General features: G+C 38.0%; 3 protein-coding genes across 3 annotated transcripts; all 3 read left to right on the forward strand.

Moving 5' to 3' along the window:
- Positions 1 to 826: 826 nt before the first annotated feature.
- EAF02_007425 (uncharacterized protein) lies at positions 827 to 2864 on the forward strand (the record flags this gene model as incomplete). Its single annotated transcript, XM_038903473.1, has 2 exons — positions 827 to 1179; positions 1229 to 2864. The coding sequence occupies 2 exons, from the start codon at positions 827 to 829 to the stop codon at positions 2862 to 2864; spliced, it is 1989 nt and encodes a 662-aa protein (XP_038756952.1).
- A 1005-nt stretch (positions 2865 to 3869) lies between these two features.
- EAF02_007426 (uncharacterized protein) lies at positions 3870 to 7260 on the forward strand (the record flags this gene model as incomplete). Its single annotated transcript, XM_038903474.1, has 10 exons — positions 3870 to 4132; positions 4183 to 4510; positions 4599 to 4725; positions 4787 to 5640; positions 5693 to 5719; positions 5879 to 6157; positions 6204 to 6363; positions 6416 to 6970; positions 7019 to 7044; positions 7105 to 7260. The coding sequence occupies 10 exons, from the start codon at positions 3870 to 3872 to the stop codon at positions 7258 to 7260; spliced, it is 2775 nt and encodes a 924-aa protein (XP_038756953.1).
- A 6863-nt stretch (positions 7261 to 14123) lies between these two features.
- EAF02_007427 (uncharacterized protein) lies at positions 14124 to 15138 on the forward strand (the record flags this gene model as incomplete). The annotated part of the gene is made up of 4 exons (XM_038903475.1): positions 14124 to 14429; positions 14478 to 14516; positions 14568 to 14642; positions 14971 to 15138. 4 exons carry the CDS (start codon positions 14124 to 14126, stop codon positions 15136 to 15138), a joined length of 588 nt encoding a protein of 195 aa, XP_038756954.1.
- Between the last annotated feature and the right edge of the window lie 11045 nt (positions 15139 to 26183).

Raw genomic sequence — 26183 nt, forward strand, 5'->3', positions numbered from 1 at the left:
TAAAATAATCGTCTCAACTCTCAAGTCTCAAGTGATCACAGGAAGGTACTGACTGTACTTAGGTAGGTATCTTTAGCAAGCGACTTCTTTAGCTCAATTGATATTCGCATCACAACCCAATTAAACGCCATGCCCCTTCATTTTTTTTATGTACTTCCCTGTTCAATCCCATCTGAATTTTCTTGATTAGATTGGCACGTGACTAGATGTATTGTGCGAATGGAAAATCGAAAAGAAAGATCTCTCAATTCAATCCATAATCAGTTTGCCCTCCAGTCTCGACAGATCTGACTGGAATGATCACACCTGCCGAGGTGAGTAATGAATATGTGGCAAATTCAATCGAGTTCCACTACCGCCCCAGCCATATAATAAATCCAACAACGAAACGACCAGAAGCAAAAAGACAAGTCAACTTGATCCGATAAAAATAAATCCACCAAAGGGACTAAACCAATCCAAGTTACATTGATTTTCCTCGCTTTCTTTCAAAATCCCACCCGGAATTCGAAAAGGTCCACTTTAGCCCCGCCTGAAAGTTTGAAGACCCACTTCGGAGTACTCCTACTTTATCCATTTTTTTCATGCTACCAATCTAGGATACTGACCTACCTGGTACATGAACATGGACCACCGTAGTGAAAAAAAAAGGTAGGCTATGATCTAATTCCCTTATTTATTTCATCTCCCCCCAATTGCTCTTTGCTTCCTTTCTCTTCATCGACAAATTTCTTCATTTCCCCCTTCATTGCCCAAGCAATAAGGGCTTCGTCGTCAAATTCCTCAAAACTCTCACCCTTTGAGGTATCGGTCGCCAATTCGCACAATGGCGAATCCTGTTCACACCCACGAACATCATAATCCTACCAATATGGGAATGATTGGTCTTCCTCATGGTCCGGAAACCGGTGATGACCATGTGTCGATATACGATCTGGGAGCTGATGAAGCTGTTTTCAACGAGTTTCTTTACCCCGATGATATTTTCACGGCAGAGCATGTTTATTGGGCAGATCTCAAATTGACAGACAAAATCTCCTTCATCACTCGAACTGAGGGGGCTGATGCAAAGAAAGAGATCAAGTCAATTTTGGCAATGATGAAAAAGGACCCCCTCAGTCCTGTCAGTTGGTATTTCAGCAATGCCGTTCTCCCTGGTGCTGGTTTGGGTCTTGAAGGGTATGTCAATTTACGTGATCCATATTTCCAATACTAATTATGTTTCCAGATACGTTCTCTTCTCTATCGGAAACTTGGGACCCCTCTTCTCAGCAGTCTGGCCGCATTGCTGGAAAACTTTCGAGGTTTGTAGCGAGCAATGGACTTATGCTGTCACTTACTTGGAAATTAGTGGTATTATTGTTGGTCAAATCTTGGTCGGATACTTGGGTGACAAGATTGGCCGTCGTTGGGGTTTAATCCAAGATGCTGTCATCATGTTTCTTGGTCTCGTCATGCTCATCGCTTCTTGGGGTACTACTCTCAATGGTTGGGTTATTTGCTATGCCTGGTCATTGTTCTTCTACGGTATTGGTGTCGGTGGTGAATACCCAATGACAGCCACTGCTGCTATGGAAAGTGCCACTGCATCAAACCGCCAAACAACCAAAATAGACAGACTTCATCGTGGCCGCAAGGTAACCATGGCCTTCCTTATGCAAGGTTGGGGTCAATTCTTCAATCAAGCCATTCTCATCCTCTTGCTTCTCATTTTCCATCATGGAAGTGGAAACCCACCTTATTCCCAAGTCTCAGCACAATGGCTTTTCAGAGTCTCGTTCGCTATCCCCGCTGTCGGTACTCTCTGGCTTGTCTACTACCGCATGTATAAGATGCCTCTCATCTCCAAGGGACTCGATATTGCTAAGAAGACCACAAACTTCACTGGATACGACAAGGAGTCTCTGAGCTTAACAGTAAAGCATTTCTCGGGTCGCTTAATTGCTACAGCCGGAGCCTGGTTTTGCAACGATGTCTTCTTTTACGGCAACAAACTCTTCCAGTCTCAATTCATCAAGGTCATCTCTCCAGGCTCAACTTCAATTATGGAAGGGTGGTTATGGAACTTGTGCAACGTCGGAGTATCTCTTGCCGGTTATTACTGCGCCTCGTTCCTCATCGACAACAAGCTCTATGGACGAAAGTGGATGCAACAAGTTGGATTTGCTTTAGATTTCATTCTTTTCGTCATCCCAGCTTTCCATTACGCCCATTATACTAGTATCGCGGGTATCAAATCTTTCCAGGCCATGTACTTCTTGTCGTCCTTCTTCAACCAATTCGGTCCAAACAGTGTTACTTTCCTCGTCGCTGCAGAGGTTTTCCCAACACCTATCCGTGCCTCCGCACATGGATTTTCAGCAGCTGTTGGTAAATTGGGTGCTTTATTCGCATCCGTTCTTTACAATTTCATTACAACCCAGCAAAAGTTTTACATCGTCCCATGGTTCGGTCTTGCTGGTATGCTCCTCACCGCTGTCTTCCTTCCAGATACCACCGGTCTCGATCTCAAGGAACAGGAACGAAGATGGAAGTACATCAGATCCGGTAGGGAATCTGAATATCACGGTATTGCCATTCATCCAGCACATTTGTCCTTATGGGAAAGATGGATGAAGGCTGGAAAGAACTATGATCCTAAATTGGATGCTGGAGACAAGATTCTTGAGATGCGCCAAGAATGGGAACTCAAACAAACCGAGAAGGGAAAGAATGAGGAGGATATTGCAACTTACGACGATGATTGGAGCCAGGAAATTCACCAATATTTCCGTTCTGATAACAGCCCGATAAGAACTCGCGCCCCAACTCGTGTAGAACCAGTTTCCGAATCTACGAGTGATGAAATTACGAGAGAGAAGTAGTTAGATATCTGTTAATTTCTTGGGTCTCTTACGGCGTTTTGGGTTGGTATTTGGACGGGAGATTCCCCCAGAAACTTGTACAACTTGATGTTGGAAAAGTTGTTTATTCATATAATATTTACTCATAACGATCACACTGGCTTGCATGCCCTTGGTGGGACGAGATACATAGAACCTAATGATAAAGATTTGATTTTACAATGATTGTCGTCTGATATAGAATTGAAGTGATTTATGTTTTCCCGGTTCAGATTTGACAAGCAAAGTTGTCCTTGATCCAAGCTTAGCTAATAAATGTCTGACATGCACACTTCTATAGTGTATTTTAACATGCAATTCAAATTCACATGTCATCATTTTGTTCATCGATGACATATGAATTTGGGCCGGTGAGAGCACGGCCCCATCTGTGCCAATGACTTCAGATGAAATAGACCTTTTTCGACTTGACACAAACACGATTTGAAACTTAACAACCAGATGATAATTTTACATTCTTCTGCATCGACTGGACTCATGAAGATCAGTAATGTCATCGGGAACGCTTATTGCGGGATCTTAGCTTGGTCATCTTTGATGCATGAGATGAATACATGCACCCACAATCACGTATGGCCCCCAAAACCTCATGATAAGCGTTCGAAGTACCTTCTGTGTTTGCTTGGACATACATGAGGGTGTGTTCATCGAGATGGGTTGGTTGATTTTATTGGCTTGTTGTATGTGTAAGCATGTAAGGCTTACATACCATCAGCGCTTCATCGAGTATCTGTTTGTGCGGCTCTGAGCTGCAAGGTTATACGTAACCTGGAAGATGGTTACATACCTAGGTAAGGTGGGCTTACATTGAGGCTGCTCATGAGATGAGAAAATAATCGGAAGACTTCTTTTCCTTACCATTGCTCTATAATTACTGTTCATACCTGATCAAAACAATCAATCAATTAGAGCATATCGCTATATTTCTTTATACATGGTTTCCTTGCATCTCTAGGTGCGTCAAAAATGGAGATTCGTCGTGGAACTGATTGGCATACGGATTCGGAAATCTCAATGGTTCAGTTAAGACCGCTCAAGACTTCTCCCTCCACTAGAACCTCGACTGGCGATAATGAGGTTCAATCGCAGAATTCCGTGCCACATAACAGCGCCGAAACATCACAAAGTGAGCCTGCTAGACTCAATGGCCGCCCGAAATCAGAGTTAGATGAATTATCTTTCACAGGAAGTCCCTCTCTAGGACAGAAGCCAAGAACTACAAAAGTCGAGTGAGAAATTCTCTGCTCCCAATAAATGTTTATGACTGACAGAATGACAGCATAATCGGAGTTCCTGCTATTGGAGGAGATCCACAGATGACATGGATGCCTGAAGCTAAATTCACACAGGATGGGCTCTTTCCACTTGATAATGATAGCGAGGTGAAGTCGGCATTTATGAGAATGACACCTGTATCACCAGCTTACTCGATGAAACATTTTCATAAAAGGAGACCTGCGTGGATTGTCCGCGATATTCGTAGTCGTAAGGATCTGAGCATGGCTCGAGTTCTTTTGTATGACCATGGGTACCCGAAAGACGGTGATACATTGAAGCAATTAGCTAGTAGGCTTCTGGAAAGTGTCAGAAAGCTAAGGTCAATTGAGGTAGGAAGAGCATGGTATTGTTCGATACCTCAATTCGAATTGTTGCACCTGTGAATTTACTAGAAACCCTTGCCTGACATATACATAGGAGGAAAATCGTCCCCTTTTTTTCGTCTGTCACAGTACCGGGGGGCTAGTACTCAAAATAGCTCTGACCGATGCTCGAAGGCGCGGAGATCCAATTCTTCATGATTGTTATGGTGTCACTTTTTTTGGTATGTCCAAAAAGGAAGGCGATAAAGGGCTTGCCCACTCATATAGCTAACGCAATCATAGCAACACCACACAGAGGCTCGAGTTATTTGTCGCAGCCAGGATTTTCTGGCAGTATCCGAACGATCATGGGTCTATCACGGGAACTCCCAATATCCATATCAAGTCAGCTGGAACTAGATCACCATTCTCTGAAGCAAATCGGGAAAGACTTTAAAGCTCTAGCCACGGAACTTAAAGTGTGGACCTTTTTCGAGACAATAGATTCAAACATTACCGGTCCAGATCAAGGTAAACCTTTTCATGCACCTATCACATCTATTAAATCCGCAATACTTAATCTACGTAACGAGAGTGTATATCCATTGGTGAGCACTCATACAAAGTGTGCTGCATTCGGCTCCGCAAATGGGCATACTAAAGAAGCTTATTTGGTGGCGCTAGCCGCTCTGGTCGAGCAGGCTTGTAAATTGAGTAAAATCACCCACTGTGAATTAAATCTTGAACAAAGAGTGGAGGTAGAGATCAATGGTTTTTATGAAGGCTCTGCTACCATCCCAACTAACGAGCCCCCAATCAGAGTCTGGTCAACAAACAGATCTCTGCACGATTTTACACGAAATGGTCCGGCCAAGCTTTTGAAGGAACGAAGGGAAGAAGTATCAGCTGCCCCAATGGACGGACAATATTTACGTCACAATACCCGTGCTCCATATTTGCCTATGGATAAGATCACTTCTGATGCCAAGATCAAGGGTCACGCATTTATTCCTAAATCAACATCGAAATTGAACCCTTTTAAGAGAGGTTCAAGCCCTTCTCCCCAGACTCGAGGAGCGACAAAGATCAAAGCCAAAGGATCGCTAGATGTCAGCGAGAGTAAAAAAATCGGACCGGTTCCGTCTCCGCCTACTTTGGTAAATGTTACTTTTACACTAATCGGGGAAATGAAACTGATCATTGATACAGATAATGACCTCCGATGTGGATGACAATGTAGGTATAGTTACAGAACTATGGGCGCCTATAAAACTGCGCGAATCACTCCCAGCCGTGCAATCAAGATCAAGCGATCCTGATGTTGCCAATGCCACATCTCGTATATCGTTCGAACAGCACAAATTATGTCTTGACCATAAATTGAGCATTATATAGGGATTACAGCCATCCATTCGAAAGTCGCGAACTGAGAACGACGAAACAGCGACCAGGCCCGAGCCTCCCCGGAGGTACAGCGAATCTCTGACGGCGCAGAGTTCTTTCTTGAGTCCACATCGTGCCAGTCTTCATCAAGAAAAATCCTCGTCATCTGCAGGACGTGAAGAAATTGAAATTGTTCTCACTCCCAGCGTACCTCCTTTACTGGACCCTAATTTCTCGAACCTCAAGCTTACATGGATACATGTACCGTTCAACAATCCTACCTGGGTCCCAGTAAGCTCTGAATTTTCCTGTTTATCCCTTTCTACTAACTCAAAAGGATGTTCTTGAAAGAATATCGAACGAAAAGGGGCCAGATGTCCACAGTAAAATGTTAGATCACGAGCACTGGCATTCAAAACAAGTACGTGGAAGGCACCAAGAACATCATCATGCTTGTTTCTTAAAGCCTTATTGTTCTTTTTTTGGTTTAGAAAGTGGTAAGTCTATTCTCCCATGCTACACACGTCTACTTACGCACGTTTGAATCAGTATCACCGTTAGCATCCCCTAAAATTGGCATTGGATCTTTTGACATGAATCATGTTCAAATGTGCTTATATTTGCCTTATCTTCACTTTGATACCTATAAGGTCCTTGTGAAAAGGAGAGATTTCGTTAAAAAACGAATCGAGCAAGGTCGATCGAGACCTGTTCCTCAACAAGTGTCAAAGCTTGACTCACAAGAGATTCAAGTCCTCTGGCAGTATCTGGGACACGACCCTCCAGTAAATGCTCGGCGTACACTAGATCAATTTGGATATCCGAGTCTTCTCGATACAAGGGCGAGAGATGATGATCAGATGCTGTATAAGATGACCAAAGAACGGCATACCAAGTCAAACGGTACAACAAATAACACTGCTGACGGACAGAGCAATGTAGCTCGGATGATGAGACCAGCTCAGGGAAATGATAAGGAAGATGCAGTTGATGAAAAAAGTGACGATTCCGACAACCCAAGCGATAGAGATGCGATGTCTGATGGCGACGTTCTAGATGGAAATGTTCTTATGGTTGATCAGCTCTGGTTATGGGTCATTGATGGTATGTACATTTGAGGGCAAAACTTCAAAGACTAAATGTGGCGCTTAGGTTCTGTTGTTACTTTCTTCTCTAGTGTAAGATACTTTCACACCAATTCCGTTGGTGTATCAAGCATTTAGCTAATTTCAACCTAGAGAGCTGGACAGAAAACGGATGGAAGGCTATTTCAACAAGCTGACCTTCGAGACAGCATTTTTAATGAAGTCAACGCTGATCTTACTTCTCGCTGTGAAAATGCGTATGACCTTGCAGCTCGTGAGCAATTTTTCTTCTGTTTTAATATTCCCTGAAATCTAATTTTGTCTGAACATTTGATGTCTTACAAGTTCTTTTCGTTCCAAGCAGCTTCATCTCCCTCTCTACTTGCCCTGGAGATTATTGTTCATGACTAGGTGATTACTAACACCTGAATGCTTTAGTGGTCGCTCTTCATGCAGTTACTATCTTGTTCGAACGAACTTCGCATCCTAACTTGGAAGTCTTCCGAATATTTGAAGAGGCAATCAGTATTCTGGCAAGTCTCCTCTCGGATGGCTTTAGGGCTAGTTTGGATGTACAAATCCGCGCTGGATCCGCTGAATATTCCGCTCTTTTTGAAAGCGGATTTTGAATTCATGTTTGGACGTCAAATCGCGGATTCCGTCAAATAATCCGCATTTCAATGAATTTAGTGTATTTCGAGGTGGGGAGGAGGTGGATCACTCTAAAATGACACTAAATAATCCGCGTTTTTCACCAAATTTGTATGGGAAAACAAGGGCGCGGATTGAAAACGAGGACTAGAAAAAGCAGTCCTCGTTTTCAATCTGACAAATAATCCGCGTTTTTATAGGCTCTTATAGGCCTTTCACCCTATATCCATATAGTATTATAATGATATTAGTGCTTCAAATACCTAAGTTTATAGGGTATCTTTATTTTTCTTCAAATCGTCTCTGATTTCGATTTAGATTACTTTACATTTCTATTCCCCACATACTAGAATATATATAGCTTAGTTTAAAAGTAGATTCTTCAATATTCTTTCTATTATAGCTTTAGATTCTATTAATGATTTAGATTGTAAACTGCCTTTTTCTTATTCACAATGAACGACGATGAGGTTGATGATTCTGAACAGTTTATTCCTATCTTGATTTATAATTTAGCTGCTGTTATTGGCTCTTTTTATTGTACTCCAATTTCGAAAAAAAGAACTGGTACTCCTGGTGAATTTAAAACACAATCTCTTCTTGATTCTAAACACCCTCAACGTTGTCAAGAACAACTGCGTATGCCTCTACGCACTTTTCGACTTTTGATCGAGTTTTGTCACGAAAAAACAAAGCTACAACACTCTCAATATGCTTCAATTGATCAAAAACTATACGTATTTCTCTATATCGTAGGCCAGCGTGGAACTATACGTAGTACAGCTGAAGCCTTTTCTCATTCTGAAGAAACAATCCATAGGTACGAAAAACACCTTATATAAATCTACTTATTGGTTTATTCTAATGCGCTTTAAGATGGTTTTATCAAGTTTTAGATGCTATAATGATATTATACCCATTAGTAGTAAAGCTACCGGATCCAACTATACAATTCGCTCTTCCTCGAGTAGCAGAAGATGAAAAATATCGTACATATTTTGCGAATTGCCTAGGAGCTCTCGATGGCACCTTTATTCCAGCAACGGTACCTTTCGAAGATCGATCTGCTTATTTCAATCGAAAAGGGTATACTGCACAGAATGTTCTTGCAGTAGTTACTTTCAATTTACAATTCTGCTATATATTAGCCGGTTGGGAAGGTTCTGCGAATGATCAAAAGGTGCTTTCAGATGCTTTGATTTCAAAAGGTTTACGAATTCCAGAAGGTTATTATTATCTAGGTGATGCAGGATATGTAAATACTGGGCAGGTTCTTACTCCATTCAAAGGGGTAAGATATCATCTACAAGAGCAATTGGGATCCAATAAGACACCCAAAACACCAGAAGAGCTTTTCAACCTTCGACACTCTTCTTTACGAAATGAGGTTGAGAGAATTTTTGGAGTACTCAAAATGCGCTTTCCATTTCTAACACAACAACAAAAATACCCATATACAACTCAAATACGTATAGTTTATGCTTTGTGCGCTCTACATAACTTTATTCGACAAAATAGCTTCGAAGAAGATCCATTCGAAGTTCAATTTGATTGTATCATCGATCGTGTTCCAAGCACTATGGATGATACAATAATGAATTCAAGCAGTAACGAATTAGACTCTATTTCGTCACAATCTATGGACTACTTTCGACAAGGAATTGCAGAGGCTATGTGGAGAGATTATTGCAAGGTGAAAAGAGTTCGAAAAGCGCGAGAGAAAGAAAAGCAACACCGTATTGAAATAGAATTTGATAAGTACATGTAATTAGAATAGAAAGTAATCATCAGGGTTTCTCCATTTACCATTATCTTCTGCCATAGCTTCTGGCGTTTCTTCGAATTCTTTAAGGAGTTGAGAGAGATCTTCTTTCCATTCTGTATAATGGAGTAGATTCCAAGCTCGCTTATATCTCACCCCATCTTTAGGAATCCAAAATCCATGTCTTTTTGGATCATAGCTCTTATTAGAGGTCCACCATTCTTCAGGTCCAGGAAGCTTGATATCACTCTCTCCCTCTAGCTTCAAAATATCAGAGCTCCAAGAAGCAAGATTTCTCCAAACAGCACGTTGTCGACGACTGAATATTTTATGAGGGAGTTTATTAGGATACAAATATACTCTATTAATATATTAATAATTTGATATAATAATAAGTGAGGGATAGTAAGTGAGAAATGGCTAGGGAGAAATGGCTAGTGAGAAAAAATCAAAATAAACCTACCCAGACGAATCTTTCACCCATGAAAAATCCGAAGATTCTTCATCAATTTTTTCGTTTAGACTCTTTAAATTAGTCATAAACTGCTCTACGCTAGCTTTCCAAGCTCTAATCCAAATCAAAATCCCAGAAAGTCCAACTGCCTAAACTTATATATTAGCATTTATAGAACCAATAAACATTACACCTTCATACTTGTTTTAATTCTTGATTGATATTCAAATCTTTCAAGTCAATCTTTTCAAGCTCTCTAACTTCATTGTTCTCTTCTTTATCATCAGATTCCTCCTCTTCCTCTTCCTCTTTCTCGTCAATATCGACTTCCCAACCCTCAAAATCTGTTTCGGAATCATCTGATTCAGACTCTGATACAGGGTTATCGTTATTTTGAACAAGGTTTTTTGCCTTCAACGCTTTTCTAAATAAAGTTAATTAAAATCAGATTTTCATTTGGATCCACGTACTGGGATTGTCGCATTTCGATATTCAATCGAGTTTGTGCAACCATTTCATCTTGTCTATTCTTCGATGCCTTTAAAAAATCAGAAGTTTTGCGAAGCACTTTCAAAGCGTAGGAAATCTGATGCTTTTTCCTATCTTTCTCTTTTTCGACTTCTAGCTCTTTAGGTGTCATTCTTGCCTTTCGATTGCGTGCATTTCTAGCTTTTCGCTTTTGCGAATATTCTTCTTGCTTTCCCTGTAGCTTCTTCTTATTAGATTTAGTTACTACTGGCATCTTTTTGATTCTTTGAAGCTTAGAAGAGATTCAATATTATAAATATAACGCTTATTATTGTTGTTGTTATTGTTGTTCCTAAAAGCGCGTTGTTTGTGCTGTTTGTAATATTTTCGTATTCGGAATAACTATATTCCATGAGAAATAAGTAGTATGATTGGTTGAATTACGCGACACGTGATACATTAATTCACAAACACGCGTTTCTAAACATTTAATTTTTCAACGCTTATTCCTTTCGCCCCCATTCTTGAAGCTTTTTAGGTATGCACCCCTTGAATATTTGAAACCTTTTCTACAATAGACTGAAATGATTCAAATCTAGGCCTTGAAAGCGCTACATTCCAGGAAATCCTGTAGCTGTAATATAAACTACAAACGCACTACATAGGGAAGCTATGTCACGTACTAATATCGGAAAGAGATCAACGAATAAACAAGAGCTAGGTGTAGGTGGAAGGTCACCTTTTTTTAAAAATAAGAGTGTAAAGAAAGCTTCGAAAGCAAAGGTTCAAAGTGCAAGAAAGCAGCCTAAAAAAGGAAAAGCAGAAGTTGCTAAAAGAGCTCACCGATGGAAAGCGGGGAGTAAGTAAACCTTTTCTTGATTTCTAAGCTTCTTTCTTACTAATTGAGTATAGCGGTTGCATTACGAGAGATTAAAAAGTATCAAAAATCGACCGAATTGCTCTTGAAAAAAGCCCCTTTTCAACGTTTAGTTAAAGAGGTTTCGGATCAATTTGCACTTGGTGGAGAGTGTTGGAGGTGGAATGCTGCTGCTCTTGTAGCAATTCAAGAGGCAGCTGAATCCTTTATGATTACTCATTTTGAGAGTGCGTTTTCTATCCTTTCTATTTATCAATTGAGTAGATTATTGATTTAATTTATAGTGCTACAACATTGTGCATTTCATGCAAAGAGGCAAACTATTAAAGACACAGATAGCATTTTTCTTCGAAGAATGATGGAGCTGGCAACCCCTGTTATTGGTGGATATTACACCTTGAGAGGCTAAACTTTACAGTTTTCTCACTAGCCGTTTCTCACTAGCCGTTTCTCACTAGCCGTTTCTCACCAGCCGTTTCTCACTCGCCATTTCTCACTAGCCAGCTATTACATACTTATATTCTTTATTTCACATACCTAGGGCTGGTGAATAGGTGTCATTCGTACTCATATATTGTTAATATCAAATAAGACAAAGGTATTGAAAGATATAATATTAATATCTAATTGAATAAATACAAAGGTTACATTGATAAAAACATACAATAAAGAGAACAGAGTGAATAGAACTGCCAAATCAAAAGCTATTAGAACTTGGAAGCCACCCTTCATTTAAAGCTTGTTGTAAAGGAGCGGATAATAGAGGCATTTCATTATTTTCCTTTTCGTGCTGCTCTTTAAGCTCTCTACAGATCTTATCCACAAACTCTGCTTGAAATGGGCCTATACGCATAAACATCAGCAGCTCACCATAAGATTGGCGAACACCAGGCACCGGATATTGTAGGAAATCAACAAGCTTGAAAGCAATATCAGCCCCTAGGACTCATATTTGCTAGGGTAGTTTTGTGCGATCATATAGTATGCTTGGTGCCAAAGGGGCAGTGGGTTGTCGACTTGAGTATGTAAGGCGCTAGAGGGGTTTCTCGATTTATTAAAATCTCTTAAAGATCATTAATATGAAGTAAACTATCTGCAACTTCAGAAGAGACAGTTTTTCGAGGCCTTTTCGATGGTGTGTAGCTCGCAATAAATTGTTTATATCGCTCTGTTTCTAACTATAAATCAGTTAATAATAAAATACATCTCAAAAATATGAATTCCTTACCTTGTGTGTCCCAGAGCTATGTTTATTCCACCTTTTTAGCGCTCTTATCTGAGAAAGGTATAGAGCGTATTGAATCAGCAAGATTATCCTCCTCATCCGAAGAAAGAACGATTGTTGTGCATTAAAGCTGTAGGGTGATATGCAAATTTTACCACTAGCTGTGCGAGTTTCGAATAGAAATTGAAGAATCGACCAGCTCTCTGTATAGTGACTTCGATGCCAACGATATTTTCGATTATTAGCTTCGCTTGCTTGTAGAAGCGTTTTCCATAGATGATCAGGTGCATAAGGCTGCATAGTGTCGTTCTTTTCATTGAATCTAGTGCCCCAACCAGATAGGTTAAGAAGATACCGACACTCTACATAACGTCCCCTTGATCTAAATCAAATCAATTAGATCAAATAAACAATAAAAAAAGAGGATGTTCATACCGAATTGATTTTTCTTTTAATTGATCACCAGTTAGATTCTCATTACTATTAGTGCGTGTCTTGTGCTCTAAAGCAATAGCTTGTGCAAATTGACTATAATGAAGTGTTTCTCCATCCAGTGAATTGACCTGGTCGTTGACTAGTCTTCTGTAGATGACTTTGCATTAAGTTTAAAAGAAGCTTTTCGTAGGGTTCCATTTGAACTGATTCGTAGATTTCTTCGAAATATCTTCGGTCTCAGTTTCCGGATCCACTGATTTATCCTCCCTTTCAATGGTGTCGGGTAAAGGGGTTCTTTTCACTTTTTGAACCACTACAGGTGTTATGTTTTGGGTCTTGATTGGTGTTGTAGCTATTATCGACATCCCTCTCGTCGTCATCGTTCTCATCGCTGTCTGTATCGATGTTTGTTGAGAGCCTCTCATCGGTTTCGGAATCCTGCTATATATTATAATTAATATAATTAAAAATAAGCTTTATTGAATCAAATACCTGTGTGTAGCTTTTCTTTTTTGTAGAGGGTATTCTTCCTTCTGATTGAAGGTGGTGTCGTCATTGTAGAAGGAGCTGGATAGTGAATCTCTAATGGGAGAAGAGGAGGAGGTATCATATCTCGAAGTTGGCTTTGAGATTCGGTTGCTTTTGCTGTAGGTTTGGGCTTTCGTTTGGAATGACGAATTGGGGGAGAGGGACTTCGAGTTCGAGATCTTCTACCTCTTTTTCGTACAGATATAAACCTTCGATTGCCATCGTCGTCAATAATTTTCGACTTCCTAGATGCTTTCGAGGTGTTTTGGGTAATGATTGCCATCATTGGCCATTGAAATAATTTTATATATAGAAAATAGCTTCAAAAATACTTCAAAAAAAGGTTCTTTCTTTGAAAGAAAAAGAAAGAAGAAAGATAAAATCAAAATGTGTTTCTTTTCCAATTCGAAGCACTTTTTCAAGATCATTACTCTATTAAAGCTTTTTACATGGTTCTCAATTTTAAATATGGGGTTTTAATATCGAATTGAAGTTTAAATTGAATATTCTAGAAAAACCACGGATTATTTGGCGGATTTGACATCCAAACTATAAAACCACAGATTAATAATCCGCTCTTTTTGAAGCGGATTGATGCCACCGCGGAATCCGCGATGGCACAAAGTGCAGATTATTTCAGCGGATTCAGCACGGATTTTACATCCAAACTAGCCCTTATTCTTCTATATCTAATTAGGCAATTAGACAGAAAAAATGACAACATCCTTCAAAGATTTCCGTGCACGAGGTTTCCGGGCCAAATCAGATGATAATGACGACCTTAGGACCAGCTCTATTCGTGCTAGCAGGCACGTTGAAGGGAAGATCGCGTGAGGAGCAAAATCGTGAAAACACATCCGCTCTCCTGGAGCTCCGAGATATCGAAGATGAGCTGAATACTTTAAAGACCCTGTTCAACAATCAAATGACAGAGATTAGAATCATGTTAGATGTTTACGAGAAGCGAGAGTTGACTAAGAATGGGCTGATATTCTTGAGGAATGCTGAGGAGTATCTTGAGGAATATACTCAGCATGTAGAAAAAATGACGGAAAACGCAAAGAATACTAGAGACGATGTACGGCTGCTCCCCTTTTCTTGAAGAACAACCACTGAGATGATACAGTTTGACAAGCTGCTCGGCATGATACAGAGACAAGCGCAGGTAGGTAGGATACCGCAGCTATCTGATCAAAGGTACTAATTATTGATACAGGTGGATGAGGTACGTCTGGCAAGATACCAGGCTGATCTCGCCAGTGCGCAGAGCAGATCTGTTATGATATTTACGGTGAGTTTATCTATATATTCGTGATGAGCTGAGTTAATTTGTATTGAAAATAGGTCTTCACAGTTAATCTTCGTATGCTATCAACAGTAACATCCATAATCTCTGAACTAACCTCTTGCCATTAGCTGCCATTGAGTTTCTTCACAGGCTTTTTGGGATGAACGGTCCGGTGGGTTTCTCTTCTCTCTCAACTCCTGCTTTTGCGATATTATAGGCTGACATCACATCAGAGAGTGGGGTGGCGGTGATTACCTTCCTCTTCGCACTGTAGGCTTAATCGCAAGTATGAGAAATTTCCCCCACTCGTTCCAAAAGATAGAATTAACAGAATACCACCCCAACAGTCCCGACATCCTCTGCCCTTATAACGCTTGCACTCATCATCGCCTGGAGCATCCGATTCGCCATCTCTTTAATTATATTGGGAAAAAGCTTCGCATATCTACAAACTAGTATATACGAACATGTCAACAAAGCCATCGACGGAATTCATTGAGACCGAGGAAGGACTCTTGAAAAGAAGCAAGTTGAAAGGACTAAAGCAAAGGAAAAAGAAGAGAAAATCCGAAAAGGAGCAGACGAGACTGCATGAATGAAGATTGGGATTTCTGGGGAAAGTCATAAAGAGCGTAGGAGGAGAAGGAAGTATAAGATACCGAAACAAAAATCGGAGGAGTGGCTCAGTGCAGAGATTAGTATTGAGTGAAAGCGATGATTAATTCATAAATTCTATCTATATCTTATATGCTATCGTTGTAGGCAAATTAATGATTTTTTAAGTACGAAGTACCTCTCAGGCGCAAGTCTTCTAAGTAGTCTTACTAATAGAGTAGGAAACTTATATTTTCTTGATTATTTAAGCGATATCTATTACTCTGTAATGATTATTGATATATGAGAATTAAATAATAGATTAAAGATTATTATATAATATTCAACGAATGAAATATAAAGAAGAGTTTTATTATTTTATTGAATGAATTTTTGGTAATAAAAAGATATTATAAAAAGATTATAGAAATAAATTTTAATTAAAAAAAGATATAAAATAAGTTTTTATAATAAGTTTTTATTACGGAGGCAATAGCTATATCTAATAATCGCTTTGATTAGGAGATAGGTATATAGAGTAATAATAAATTAGATTGACTTGAGGTGTGATTATAAGGATTATATCTGGTTATATATTCTGATTAAATAATAGAGTTATCTAATCAGATATATAGAGTATTATCGTACAGGACAATAGCATATCACGATGGAGGGGAATGATTGGACAATAATGGTATAAGTATAAGAATGTGTATATCTCCTTATCTACAGTTAGAACTGATCTCTTTTCGTAGAGAAGAGATCGGATTATATACTGGGTGATCTTTGGGTACCGATTACAAAAGCGGTGATCGGTCCTGCAACCAATCTGGTTATTGTTGTTCCGCTTTGGAGTATTCTATATAATGAATATCTGATTATCACATGATCTGATCCATATAGTCTACAACACTGTTTCTATTATACACCCCCCAGATCGTAATGATCTGTATAAATAAATAAAGGAAATTAGTACAGTTGCATTTTGTTGGAGCCTTAATGTGATTTAGATTATATAATGAAACTATCTTATCCCTATTATGGCAGGGCTTTGATATTCATTCCCTATATGATCGGTATGAGAATGTGATATAAAGGAAATTTTGATATGCCCCTAGCCGTCAGTAAATTGTTTGATTCAGGTATTATGGGGTGATATCTCTCATTTTCCATTATATTACCTGAAAATTTTCAAAGGATTATAAATAAATATTTTCTTAAAGCCTCACTTCGCTATATATGCCTACTGATCTGTTGTTACAAATAGAGAATACAGATTCTAATTCTTATATCCGCAAATGTATACTGTAATATCAATATTATTATCTAAATAGAGTAATTGAATTGATGATCATAACAATAGTAGCATTAGATTGTCAAAGACATTCAGAAGATTCAAGCAATCTCTAATCAAGTGATCTTGCCCACATACAGAGCAGATATAATCTATAATACACATTCTTTTCTTTGAACTCTTTTTTTTTTAGATATTAATATTATTATATTTTGTTTCCTTTCAAATGGATTACCTGTCTCCTGATAAATATAGTTCTAATCAACCCAAAAACCCTGAAAAGACAGGACACCGTGGTTGACCAAGAAAGCATCCCTTTGTTATTTCTTTTTCTCCTTCTACTTATAATAAATTCTTTTCTGAACCTATATTTAAGTATAATTCATTTCCACCCTCAAGATCCCCTACTTTAATAGCGATTAATCCTCCGGCAATATTATTGACTACTCATCCGAGTAGTCTTGCTATTGTTGATCCTGTTCCTACTCCTATGAGCCCTACTGCTAATCGACCATTGACTTAACAGCCACTTCTTCCCGAAAACCTTTTTGGAAATCCCTCGATTAGTTTTCCTTAACTATTCCCTTCTACTTTGCCGTCAAATAATAACCTTACCAATCCCAACTATACTACCTTCCTTGCTTGGATATATTAAGCCTGTTAACACCCTTTACTAGAAAGTACTATTAACCCCATATTTCCTTTTGCCCCTATTGTTATTACTCCCCCTATTCCTATTCCTATTGCTATACAACAAGAATCTCTGCCTATAGCCTTACTAGAAGTAGATATTGTTATTACCCCTGAATTGATCATATACTAATTCGAAATTAGATATAATCTGTTCGAAAGTATACCTTATATAGTATTGCCCCAAGAGTTTGTTGTAATAATCCTAAATTGTATTCCTTTTATAATTTGAAAGGAGTAATTATTCCTGATTCTCAAAAGACTATTGCGATTTCCATAGGATCAAGGGAGGATTACCAACTAATCAAGATCAAGTATAAAAATCCGGATAACTTCGGAATCCCTAATCCTCTCAATAATCGATCTAAGTTGATCACCGCCATACCTACTAAATACTATTCTTTTTGTAATCCGAACAACTATTTTCGCATTTTCTTTTCCTTATATAATAATCCTAATGAGCATAGATTCTACAATCTCCATATTTCCAATAGTGATTCTGATAATAACTTGTCTTTTACAGATCTTTAATATATAAAAACTGAAAATAATCCACCAAAGGTATCTATCAAAGCTTGGTCCTCACAATCTAACAAGTTCATCAAAAGGCCAGTAAACAATTGTCCATATCTTGGCTGTATAAAGTCCTTAGTCTCTAAGCAAACGAAAACCTCAGATGATTGCTATAAGAATCTCAACCATACCAAAAGCACTTATTACTAGAGTTGCAAAACATATATATATGAGATCACTTTGGATGCTATAATCTCTATAGGAAAACTTTGTGCTGATACTTACAAGACACAGAATAAAAAGATATATACTTACTTCCATTTCTAATTGATTATAATATTGATAGCCAAGCTAGAGATTGGAAAAACTCCGCAGAACCCTTCGAAAACTCCTAACAAAGTCTGAGGCTTGCAAGTCTGCTAATTATAAAGCTATTACAATCAATCTCACGAGAAAGAACTCTTCTACCAAGAAGCATATTCCTAAGGATTCAGTTCCAAAGGCTTTTGTAAACAAAGATAAGTTGCTAGCCCTTGTTCGATGTCTTGAGAACGAGGCTCGTGAAGCGAAGAGGCTTGCTGAGGACAAACAGTGCAAACTCGATTTGCTCTTAGAAAAGGAAAAGGCCAGGAAGTATGCTAGATCAACTAAAAGAGTTCGACACAACAAATTTCGAAGGAAACTTTTTCTTCGAAATACGACCCGTTCGCGATCGATTTAGATCATAGTTATTAAACCAAATTGATTGCAATTGCCCCCCAGTGATTCTGACCAGTAGTTGTTGTGCTACTGTCGTCGGCGCTCCGAACACGAAACATACACGAAAATTCGCGTAAAATTTTCTCACTCCGAACTACCAGAATAAGAACTAGATCCTCAATATGAGCTCTCTTAACAATCCATCAACATTTAGGGATACGGCCATGATGGAGGCTCCTTCTGAAGCCTCCATTATACCAAACACTTATCCTACTGTTGTCCTAGGTACCCCAATATCTTCAAGCCCTCCCCCGCCTTCTGAAAACCCTCAATTCGAAATCTCTAGCCCTATCCTATCAACCAACCAGCCAGCCAGTTCTGGAAGAAGATTTGAAGAATTCAATCTACTTAGTGACCCCTTTATTACTCAAGATACAACCAATACTACCTATATATTCAATCAGAATAAGAAACGGGGCCCTACAATACCCCTTAGCAATCAGAACAAACAACCTAGAATCCAAAACAACCCAAACACACCCAAGGAAGCTATTTTGAAAGCTAGAGACCTTATAGTGCTAGCTTCCTCTCTCTCCCAATCACGCGAAGAACAATCCAAGCTCTTAGATCTCCTAGAGATCTTTAGAGAATATACTGAAAAGGGGAAGCTTACTACAGCTTCGAATATCATCACCTCTCAAATCACCCATTTGGAAACCGCTACACGCAAAATCGAATCACAAGCGAAAGCATTAGCTAAACCTCTTCCGCCCACTACTGCTACTACCACTACATTGAAACCAACATACGCTGATATTTCAAAAAAAGGAGAATGGAATTTAGTCCCCAAAGGGAAAAACATTACATCTACTAATATAGAAAAGAAATCTAACCTCATCCAAAAACGAATTATCTTAATCAAGCCAGATTTTCCAAACCCTACCTCCTTTTCCCCTCTAATTATCCGAAACAAAATAAATGAAGCCTTTCAAAAGATCGGAATCAAAGGGCCAGTCATTGCAGCAGCAACTATATCCTTCAATAATAATATCATTATCACAACAAATGATCCCTTTACATCACAATTCTTATTGGAGAAGAAAGCGATTTGGAGTAATATTATCAAATTCGAAAGAATCCAAAAGGATCAAGAATGGCACAAAGTCATTATTCACAAAATCCCAATTAAAGAATTCTCAGGCACAAAAGGAATGGATCTTATACTCGACGAAATCAAAACCTTCAATCCAGACTTCAAGCCTATAGGAACCCCCTTTTGGCTTACACCCGCCCCCAGAAGAGCCCATCAACGAGAGGGTGCTATCGTTATTGCTTTTGCTACAAAATCAGAAGCAGAATTAGCTATTCGAAAGCGATTATATATTGCTGGAAGTAGTATAAGAGTAGAACAATTCTACGAATCAAAACCAACTACACAATGTCAGAAATGTCAAGGATTTGGGCATCAGGATGCCTATTGTAGAAGGAACCCTTCCTGTGGATTATGTGGAGGCAAGCACATTACATCAGTACACTTGTGTATGGTATGTAATATCAGAGGAAAGTTCTGTCAACACTTAGAAGTAAAATGCTCGAATTGCCAAGGGAATCATGCAGCAAATTCGAAAACATGCGAAACCTATCAGGCTATTCAACAAAAATCGAATACTACTCATTAATGAGTCACACTAATATTCGAATCCTTCAAATAAATCTCAATCGGAGTTCACAAGCTACAGAGAACGTTCTACAGCTTGCAATAGAACTTAACATCGACCTCATTATGATTCAAGAACCTTGGATTATTAAAAACGGAATCGATTACTCAAATTCAAGATCTATTATACACTCCAATTTCACACAAACATTACCAAGACTCAATCCTAATTACCGGCCACGTACACTACTATACACATCAAAAACTCTTCAAGCTACAATCAATCTAGCTTCCGATTCTCCAATAGATTCTGATATACAGATTTTCAATTGTCAAAATGGAAACAAAACCTTTCAAATCATCAATATATACAACGAAGCTGATCAAGCTAAAGAGAAAGGTTTCACAATCGAAAGGTGCTTGTATAATATATCTATCACACAAGAAACCATCCTTTTAGGCGACTTCAATGCCCATCACCCATGGTGGGATCCTTTTTCGAAGAAAAGCGGAAACGCTGATCAATTAGCTGAATGGTTTGAAGATCAGAATCTCATTCTTTTAAACGAGCCCGGAATCAGCACTTTCTATCGAACTAATCTCCTTAATCCAAGTGTTCTTGATCTAACGCTAGCATCAGAGGGAATCTCTCCTCAAATTCACAATTGGCAAACGCTTTCAGATACAGGATCCGATCATGCAGGAATACTATTCGAATTAAAAGGAAAAGAAGATCTAAGTACTTCTAATACTGGATCGATAGCTAGATACAATACTAAGCTAGCGAATTGGGAAAAGTTCGAATCAATACTCAAATCGGAATCCTTATATTCCCCTATTCTGTCGAATTTAGAATTAATCCTTCCAACCAAAGAGGATTCCTTAAACCTTTTGAAAAACAAAGACAATCACTATCTAACTCTAGATCAAGCAGCAAGCGAACTTACTAGGATCATTCAAAAAGCAATAGAAAGGTGTATACCTAAAATTGTTTCAATCAAAAGGGCCAAACCATGGTGGACACCTGAATTGAAAGATCTCCGAAAAGAGCTAAGAGAAGCAAAGCAAAGAATTGAATCAGATCTGGAGAATCATAGCTCTAAGGAAGGATATCGAATCGCTAGAAACAAGTACTTTCAAGCTATTAAAACAGCAAAGAAGGATCATTGGAATAAGTTTCTAGAAAAGGAGGACACAAAGACAATTTTCAAAGCAATGGCCTATACTAAAGACTTTCAAGATCAAAGGATACCGGATATTGCAACAGAAAGCTCTTTCGAAGGAAAATGCTCTGCTTTCAGATCAACTCTGTTCCCACCCCCTCCTATTACCCAAAACCACAATGGGAAGGGTATAAACAATCCAAGCAATGGGAATGGCCTAATCTTACTCAAATCGAATTAAGCAATGCCTGTTCAGTCAAAATCCAAGGAAAAACCCCTGGCCCAGATGGAATCACTCAAGAGATCATTATAAAGGCTTACAAAGCAATCCCACAAACCTTTTTTACTCTCTTTAGTAAACTTATTAATCTAGGATATCACCCGAAATGTTGGAAACAAGCCACAGGAGCTATTCTGAAGAAAGCTTCCAAACCAGATTATTCCCTTCCAAAAGCATATAGAGTAATTGCACTCTTAAATTGCCTGGGTAAAATAAGCGAAAGGATTCTAGCTCAACGATTAGGATATTTAGCGGAAACAACCCATCTCCTTCACAAGAGTCAAATGGGAGGACGCCAAAAGAAATCAGCAATCGATGCTGCACTTTTACTGACTACAGAAATTGAAAGAAACAAGCAAGCCAGTAAAAAGACCTCAATATTATTTATGGATATAAAGGGAGCATTCGATCACGTTTCGAGAAATCGACTATTAGATATTTGTAAGAAGCTAAAACTGCCCACAAATCTGATAGCCTGGATAGCCTCATTTCTTCAACAAAGACAATTGAAACTATCTTTTAATAATCAAATCGAATCTTTCAAGCCAATTTCGACCGGAATACCACAAGGCAGCCCGATTTCTCCAATTCTCTTCCTTATATATATCAGGAGCTCTTTTTACCCAATTCGATCAAGTTTCTTTCCTATATAGATTATATTGCTTTAATCACACATTCATCTACATGGAAAAAGAATATCAAAACCCTAGAGAGAGTTACAAAACAAATCTATGAACTCAGTTCTAGAAATGCAATCCAATTCGATTTGGCAAAAAACAGAGCTAATGCACTTTTCATCATCCAAATTGACGAAAAAATATCCAATCACGCTACCCAATTCGGAAATAATTGTACCCCAATCTCTCATTAGATGGCTGGGAATATGGTTCGACCCGAACCTCAAATTCGATCAACATGTTAATATTCGAATCACACAAGCGAAAGGTGCCTTCCATCGAATGGCTCGATTAGCTAACACCGAAAAGGGCCTTAATCCTAAAGCCCTTAGACAATTATATATAGCATGTGTAACCAGTATAGCTGATTACGGATCAGTGATTTGGTGGAGAGGTCAAACTCATTTCAAGAATATAATGCAATCGCTTCAAAAACCTAGCTCTTCGAAAGATATTAGGAGTCTTCAAAACAGCCCCAATCCTTCCAATGGAAGTAGAAGCAGGCCTAAAGCCCCCAAAAATTCGATTAGATTCAAATGTTAGGCAATACGCGTTTCGTCTAGCTAAACTCTCGCCAAACCATCCAATCAATATCGAAAAAGAAATATCAGCTCAATATCAAACCGATTTGGAAGTAATCCCTACTCCTCAAAGAAAACGATATAAATCAATCCAACTTGATAGAATTAGAGGATCAATAAATCAGGATCTCAATCCTATTTCACTTGAAAAGATTATTCACTTCAACTTCCCCCCATGGAAAAAGGAAATTCCCTTCAGAGTTAATATTAGCAATTCATCAAAAGAAGATACTGCTATTCTTCACAATATCGTTTTCAATCACAGAGATAAGGATACTACCTACATTTATACTGATGCCTCTTCTACTGAAAAAGGAATAGGTATAGGTGTAGGTATAATCGCAATACAACCAACAATCGAATTTCATATCAACAACAATTGAATATTGGTAGCAATCAACTAGTGTATAATGGAGAGCTTTACGGGGTTACTAGAGCTATTGAATATGCTAGCACAATTGCCTGTATTGGCAACAAATTCAAGATATATTCGGACAACCAAGCTGGTCTATATCGCTTAAAAACACCATCAGACCACCCTGGACAGGCCTATCAGATTCGAGCAATCAAAGCAGCGGAAATCATCAAAGCAAAAGGAGCTGAAGTATCTCTAAATTGGGTTCCAGGACATACTTAGTAGAAGGAAATGAGCTAGCAGATAAACTAGCAAAGGAAGCAACCACAATATGTTCTATCTCAAACGAAACAAGTTTTGGACTTCTAGGTATGATGATCAAAGAATACGATTCAGATCAATGGCTTCTACTCTCAATCAATACAACTCAGATCAAATCAATCCCTTTGACCTATTCAAAGCTATTTCCATGGAAGATAGGATCGAAAATCAAGCTACCAGCGAAACCAAGCGAAACACTGCTAGCGCATATTTTCAACTCAAATTAGGTCATGGATATATCAAATCTTATTTACATCGATTCAAACTCTCTGATAACAAATGTATATGTGGTAATATTGAGGCTCCACAACACCTCCTTATTAGTTGTCCCATATACAAAGCAGAGAGAAAAGAAATATTCAAGAATATACCACTATCTAAGATCACTATACAGTTCCTACTCCATACAAAAGTAGGTATTGAATTAGCCATTAAATTCATCAATATCACCAAAATCGCTACAAGAGCATGGCACCTGGCCAGGGCTCTCATACAAGACGAGATAGAGGAAGGAATAGTAGTAGAAGAGGAGAGAGGAGAAGAGAATGAAGAAAAAGTAATTAGAGAAATAAGAGAGGGCTTTGATTTCCTTACAATTTCTTAATTTTCACAATTTTCTTATTATATACAATGTGTATAATGAGCGGGCACTGTTCCCCAGCATTTGTTTTTACTTCCCTAAATCGTATATATCCATTTTTGTAGAAATAAAAAGTTATCCGCTAGAGCCTCTAGAGGCCTAGCCGTCCTATATAGTCTTAGACTGAAGATGGACGTAAATGAAATCAATCAATCAATCAATCAACTAAAAGAGTTCAATCTCCAGCCAAGAGAAAGAAATGAATGTATTTTTAGCTGGCCTTTTAATTTAACTCTTTGATCCGCATACTAATATTCTGTAGATTGAATATTAATCGAAAGCGCTCGAACTTCTGTTGAGACAGATTCTTGATTAATCTATCTGCTGTTATATCGATAGTGAATAAGTAGATGATATTGAAACTTCTTTTAGCATATTCTTGATATAATCACATATTCTGTATATCAATATGCCTGAGTTTAATAGTGATCCATTCGTTCTCCTCGATTACTAGACATATTAATTGTGTGTTATTATAGAAATGATTATTGGTTCTTGAACCATAAGATCAATTTCTTTCAAAAGATATAGAATGGCCATTGTTTCTTTTACTATTTATTCCACATCTAACAATTCTGCTTTGGTTATAAAAGTGATTATAATAGATTGATGTGATGCTTTCTAAGAAACTGATCCCCCGAAGAGTGATATGATATATTCTTAAGATAATCTTTTGGTTTCCTTATTGTCTGTGAACGATGCATCTGAGAATACTAGAAATTGAGGGATTAGCTGGGAACTGTATTCTATGGATAAAAAGCGAGTATTCCATAAATATATGATACAATAATCAATAGCTTTTATATGATTAGGAAATGGATTGATAAAGAAATAACTTAGCTGAAGACTGTAAATACAATATCAAAGCGGATTGTGATTATTGTATACAATACTGATCCTATCTTTCTTGATATTCCTTGATTACTAATATAACAATTATTCTATCAAACTTAACAAATTCGATGATTGGCAGCAGTGTACATGTATTACCTCTATTAAACTTAAATTTCTTAATGATCTTCTTAATATAGATATCATATACTAACCAAAGTTTCTTTGCAGATCTGTCTCTCAAAACTCTGATCCCCAGAAAACCACTTAATATCACCTAGATCCTTAAGCTTGTAAACTGATTTGATCTGATTAGTAATCTTTGTAGCATTAGGTTTATTATTCTTATAATATATGACCTGAAAGTCATCGACAAAGAAGAGAATTAGCATAGTATGCTTCTTGTTGAAATAAATGCATGGTTTTTTTATATATCCGATCATTCCAATTGATCTCAGGGTTGATGTGAAATCCTTAAACCAGATGGATAGTGAATCACAGAGCCTATATAAAGCTTTATCAATAATCACATCCTTTTCTGGTTTCTTAAATCCATTAGATAATAAGCATACTACAGGATTACCAATTGGATCGCGCCATGTGTTTACAAAGCGTTAACTATATTATATTACTTGGTCTTAAGATTATACTTCGCAACTAGAGATATTACGATATAAAACAATTGACTCGCAAGTGTTGCTGTATATATACTCTCGATTGTAGTTTTCTTCTATAGATCTCCTTTTACTATAAAACATGATCGATATCAAGTGATAAAAGCCCTAATCATCACTTTTGTAGTTGAATATCTAAACTAGTGGAATAGGTTTAGTAAACTTTGATTCAGAATCTATTTCACACTACGTTTCCTTTGAACACAGATTATCGATCTCCTTTTGATAATCAGCCTTGAATTACAGTCCTAGGATATACTTGTCAAGCTATTGATATTGACTTGAGTATTTGAGTGCTTGAAAGAAGTAAATATGTGAATTATCTTCTGAATTTGGAATTATTGGATTAGATAGCTAAACATTCTTTATTGCAACTGCTACGGCAATTACATTATATATTATTATAAAGAAGTATTTCTTTTCTTGATCCTTAATTTCCTTAAGATTAGGCCAAAAGATAGAATAGAAATCATATAGGGATTTGTACATCCGATTATAATTTCCAGGATTGATCCTTGAGCGGGCGAACTCAGAAATGTTGATATAGAATATACCATTCCGCCTGCGTCTCTTCC

This window comes from Botrytis sinoallii, assembly GCF_014898435.1.
Source record: "Botrytis sinoallii strain Bc 23 chromosome Unknown BSIN_012, whole genome shotgun sequence".
Classification (NCBI taxonomy): Eukaryota; Fungi; Ascomycota; class Leotiomycetes; order Helotiales; family Sclerotiniaceae; genus Botrytis; species Botrytis sinoallii.